The sequence below is a fragment of the Passer montanus genome, unplaced genomic scaffold, assembly GCF_014805655.1.
Source record: "Passer montanus isolate IOZ18808 unplaced genomic scaffold, ASM1480565v1 scaffold891, whole genome shotgun sequence".
NCBI classification, from domain to species: Eukaryota; Metazoa; Chordata; class Aves; order Passeriformes; family Passeridae; genus Passer; species Passer montanus.
Genome location: NW_024374268.1, coordinates 1 through 4845, shown reverse-complemented (window position 1 = coordinate 4845; position 4845 = coordinate 1). Strand labels below are relative to the sequence as shown.

Sequence of the window (4845 nt, the reverse complement as noted above, 5' to 3'; positions counted from 1 at the left end):
GGTGAAAAGCGGGGGAAAATCAGGGTAATTCAGGAAAAATAGAGGGAAAGTTTAAGGAAAAATTGGGGGAAATTCAGGGAAAAATCAGAGGAAGTTTAGGGAAAAATTGGAGGAAAATCAGGGAAAAATTGAGGGAAATTTGGGGGAAAATTGGGGGAAATCGGGGGAAAATCAGGGGAAATCGGGAAAAAAATCTGGGGAAATTTGGGGAAAAATCAGGAAAAAAATCAGGGAAAAATCAGGGGGAAAATCAGGGGGAAATCAGGGGGAAAATCAGGGGAAATTTGGGGAAAGATCAGGGGAAAATCAGGGGAAGTTTAGCAAAAAATTTGAGAAAAATTTGGGAAGTTTGGGGAAAAATATGGGGGAAGTTTAGGGGAAAATTGGAGAGAAATTGGAGAAAACTTGGGGGAAATTTGGGGAAAAAAGCAGGAAAATCGGGGGAAAAAATAGGGAAAATTGGGAGAAAAAGCAGGGGAAAATTGGGAAAACAACGGGGAAAGCAGTGGGAAAATGGTGGAAATCTGGGGGGAAAAAACAAGGAAAAAAGCAGAAAAATTGTGAAAATGTGGGAAAAAAGTGGGGAAAAAACTGTGAAAAATGCAAAAAACCTCAGGATAAAAACAGGGAAAATTGGGGAAAAAAAGGGGAACGTGGGAAAAAAGTGGGAAAAAAAGTGGCGGAAAATTGTAAAAAACTGGGGAAAAAATTGGGAAAATAGCAGAGGAAAAAGTAGAAAAATTGTGGAAAAAAGTGGAAAAATTGGGAAAAAGTGGGGGAAAAATCAGGAAAAAATGGGGGAAAAAATGGGAAAAAATTGGGGAAAAAAAGGCAAAAAAAAGTGTGAAAAACCTGGAAAAAATGCAAAAAGACCTGTAAAAAATCAAGAAAAATTGGGGAAAAATCAGGAAAAATCGGGCAAAATTGGGAAAAGTTTGGAATAATGGGGAGAATTTGATCTAAAGACATAAATGTGTATTTTTTGTGTTCCTGTCAGCGCCGAGAAGCGGCGGCGCTGCTCTGCTGGGGGAATGGGGAAAAATTGGGGAAAAATTGGGGAAAAAATAGGAAAAAATGGGAAAAAATTGGGGAAAGAAGTGGGGGAAATGGTGAAAATCTGGGGGGAAAAAAGCAGGGAAAAAAGTGGGAGATAAAAGGGGGAAAAAAGGGAAAAAAGTGGGGAAAAATATTGTAACGAATGTAAAAAAAGCAGGATAAAATCAGGAAAAATTTGGGAAAAATTGGGGAACATGGGGAGAAAAGTGGGTGAAAAATGGGGAAAATTTGGGGAAAATAGGGGAGAAAAAACAGGGAAAAAGGCAGAAAAATATGAAAGAAACGAAGAAAAAGTGGAAATATTGGGAAAAATAGTGGGAAAAGAACCTGGGAATTGGGGGAAAGTTGGGATAAAGAAATAAATGTGTAATTTGTTTGTTTTGCAGCGCGGAGAAGCGGCGGCGCGAGCAGGAGCAGCGCTACCTGGCCGAGCTGGCCGAGCTGCTCTCGGCCAACCTGGGCGAGCTGGACTCGCTGGGGGCCAAGGCCGAGCACGGCAACATCCTCAAAAAAACCGTGGACCAGATCCAGCAGATCACGCGCCTCGAGCACGGTGGGGCCACGGGGAGCGGGGAAAAGGGGGAAAAATCCGGGGAAATATAGGGAAAAAAATTGGGGAAAATTTGGGGAAAATTGGGGGGAAATATGGGGAAATACGGAGGGAAATTTGGGGAAAATACGGCAGGAAATTTGGGGGAAATGGGGAAAAATATGGTGGGGAAATTTGGGGAAAATCAGGGAAAATAGCAGGAGAAATTGGAGGAAAAATGGGGAAAAATTGGGGGAAATACAGGGGAAAATTGGGGAAAAGTCAGGGAAAATATGGGGGGAATTCGGGGAAATTCAGAAAAAATTGAGGGAAATTGGGGAAAATATGGGGGAGATTGGGGGAAATAGGGGGGAATACGGGAGAAAATCGGGGAAAAATATGAGGGAAATTTGGGGAAAAATTGGGGAAAATTTGGAGGAAAATTGGGGAAAATATGGGGAAATATGGGGGAAAATTGGGGAAAAATCGGGGAAAAATTGGGGAAAATTGGGGAAAAATCGGGGAAAATACGGTAGGAAATTTGGGGAAAAGTTGGAGAAAAATTGGGGAAAAATCGGGAAAAAATTGGGGGAAAGTATGGGGAAATATGGGGGAAATTGGGGAAAAAATTGGGGGAAATACAGGGGGAAATTTGGGGAAAAATGGAAGAAAATGGGGGAAAATCAGGGGAAACTCGGGGAAAATACAGCAGGAAAATGGGGGAAATTTGGGGAAAAATTGGGGAAAAATTAGGGAAAATGGGGGAAAAATTGGAGGAAAATTTGGGAAAATATGGGGGAAAATAGGGGGGAAGTTGGGAAGAAATTGGGTGAAAATTGGAGAAAAAATGGGGGAAATTTGGGGAAATTTGGGAAAAAATGGGGAAAACATGCGGAAAAATTTGGGAAAAATCAGGGAAAGTATGGGGGGAAATTGGAGAAAATATGGGGGAAATTTGGGGAAAAATCGGGGAAAAATTGGGGAAAATACAAGCGGATATATGGGATGAAATTGGGGAAAAAATTGGGGGAAAATCTGAGAAAATACAGGGGAAATTGGGGAAAATCGGGGAAAAATCAGGGGAAAATTGGGGGAAATTTGGGGAAAATTGGGGAAAATACGGTGGGAAATTGGGGAAAAAATTGGGGGAAAAACAGGGGAAAAATTGGGAAAAATTGGGGGAAGTTTGGGGGGAAATCGGGGGAAATTTGGGAAAAAATGTGGGAAAAATCGGGGAAAAATGATGAAAAATTGGGGGAAATCTGAGAAGAAATCGGGGAAAAAATGCAGAAAAACCTGGGAAAAATCAGGAAAAAATGGGAAAAATCAGGAAAACTTGGGGAAAACTGGGGAACAACTGGCAAACGTGGGAAAAGAATAAAAATGTGTAATTTGTTTGTTTTTCAGCGCGGAGAAGCGGCGGCGCGAGCAGGAGCAGCGCTACCTGGCCGAGCTGGCCGAGCTGCTCTGCTGGGGAAATGGGGAAAAAAGAGAAAAATCAGGAAAAAATGGGAAAAATCAGGAAAAATCAGGAAAAATTGGGAATAATGGGGGAAAGTTGGGATAAAGAAATAAATGTGTAATTTGTTTGTTTTGCAGCGCGGAGAAGCGGCGGCGCGAGCAGGAGCAGCGCTACCTGGCCGAGCTGGCCGAGCTGCTCTCGGCCAACCTGGGCGAGCTGGACTCGCTGGGGGCCAAGGCCGAGCACGGCAACATCCTCAAAAAAACCGTGGACCAGATCCAGCAGATCACGCGCCTCGAGCACGGTGGGGCCACGGGGAGCGGGGGAAATATAGGGAAAAAAATTGGGGAAAATATAGGGAAAAAAATTGGGGAAAATTGGGGGAAAATTGGGGGAAAATATGGGGAAATATGAGGGAAATTTGGGGAAAAATTGGGGAAAATTTGGAGGAAAATTGGGGAAAATATGGGGAAATACGGGGGAAAATTGGGGAAAAATTGGGGAAAATCACGGAAAAATCAGAGGAAATTTGAATTGGGGAAAATATGGGGAAATATGGGGGAAAATTGGGGAAAAATCGGGGAAAAATTGGGGAAAATTGGGGAAAAATCGGGGAAAATACGGTAGGAAATTTGGGGAAAAGTTGGAGAAAAATTGGGGAAAAATCGGGAAAAAATTGGGGGAAAGTATGGGGAAATATGGGGGAAATTGGGGAAAAAATTGGGGGAAATACAGGGGGAAATTTGGGGAAAAATGGAAAAAAATGGGGGAAAATCAGGGGAAACTCGGGGAAAATACAGCAGGAAAATGGGGGAAATTTGGGGAAAAATTGGGGAAAAATTAGGGAAAATGGGGGAAAAATTGGAGGAAAATTGGGGAAAATATGGGGGAAAATAGGGGGGAAGTTGGGAAAAAATTGGGGGAAAATTGGAGATTTTGGGGCTTTAATCCCAGTTTTAGGGTTGGGATTTGGGGATGTAGTCCTAGATTTTTATGGGGTTTTGGGGCTGAAATCTCAGGTTTTATGAGGTTTTGGGGCTTTAGGCCCAGTTTTAGGGTTTGGATTTTGGGATTTGGGGATTTAATCCTGTTTTTTATGGGGTTTTGGGGCTTTAATCCCAGGTTTTAGGATTTGAATGTTGGGATTTGGGGCTTTAATACCAAGTTTTTATAGGGTTTGGGGCTTTAATCCCAGGTTTTAGGGTTTGGATTTTGGATTTCAGGGCTTTAATCTCAGGTTTTAGAGTTGGAATGTTGGGATTTGGGGCTCTAATCCCAGGTTTTAGGGTTGGGATTTTGGGTTTCGGGGCTTTAATCCCAGGTTTTAGGGTTGGAATGGAAGGGGGATTTTCCGGGAGCTGGGATTTCCTAAAGAGAAGGATTGGGATTGGGATTGGGACTAAGATTATGGTTGGCATTAGGATCAGGATTAAGATCAGGATCAGGATCAGGAATGATTAAAGTGAATCTTGGATCCCAACTGGAATCCTGGGATTCTGGGAAAAACCAAGGTGGGACTCTGATCCCAAATGGAATTTTGGGGTTTGAGAACCCAAATCTTGGATCCCAGGTGGAATTCTGGGATTCCAGGAAAAACCAAGGTGGGACTCTGATCCCAAATGGAATTTTGGGGTTTGAGAACCCAAATCTTGGATCCCAGGTGGAATTCTGGGATTCCAGGAAAAACCAAGGTGGGACTCTGATCCCAAATGGAATTTTGGGGTTTGAGAACCCAAATCTTGGATCCCAGGTGGAATTCTGGGATTCCAGGAAAAACCAAGGTGGGTCCTTGATCCCG

At 43.0% G+C, this 4845-nt stretch overlaps 1 protein-coding gene across 1 annotated transcript in view; it reads left to right on the top strand.

Annotated features, from left to right (window-relative positions):
* The window catches only part of LOC120513955 (nuclear receptor coactivator 1-like), a gene marked incomplete at its 3' end in the record, with an annotated part of 5347 nt that extends 1996 nt beyond the window's left edge, over positions 1-3351 (top strand). The window contains exons 2-4 of the mRNA XM_039733853.1: positions 1443-1609; positions 2993-3032; positions 3185-3351. Of these exons, the coding sequence (XP_039589787.1) occupies positions 1443-1609; positions 2993-3032; positions 3185-3351 (374 nt within the window). The remainder of the gene's footprint in view (positions 1-1442; positions 1610-2992; positions 3033-3184) is intronic.
* Between the last annotated feature and the right edge of the window lie 1494 nt (positions 3352-4845).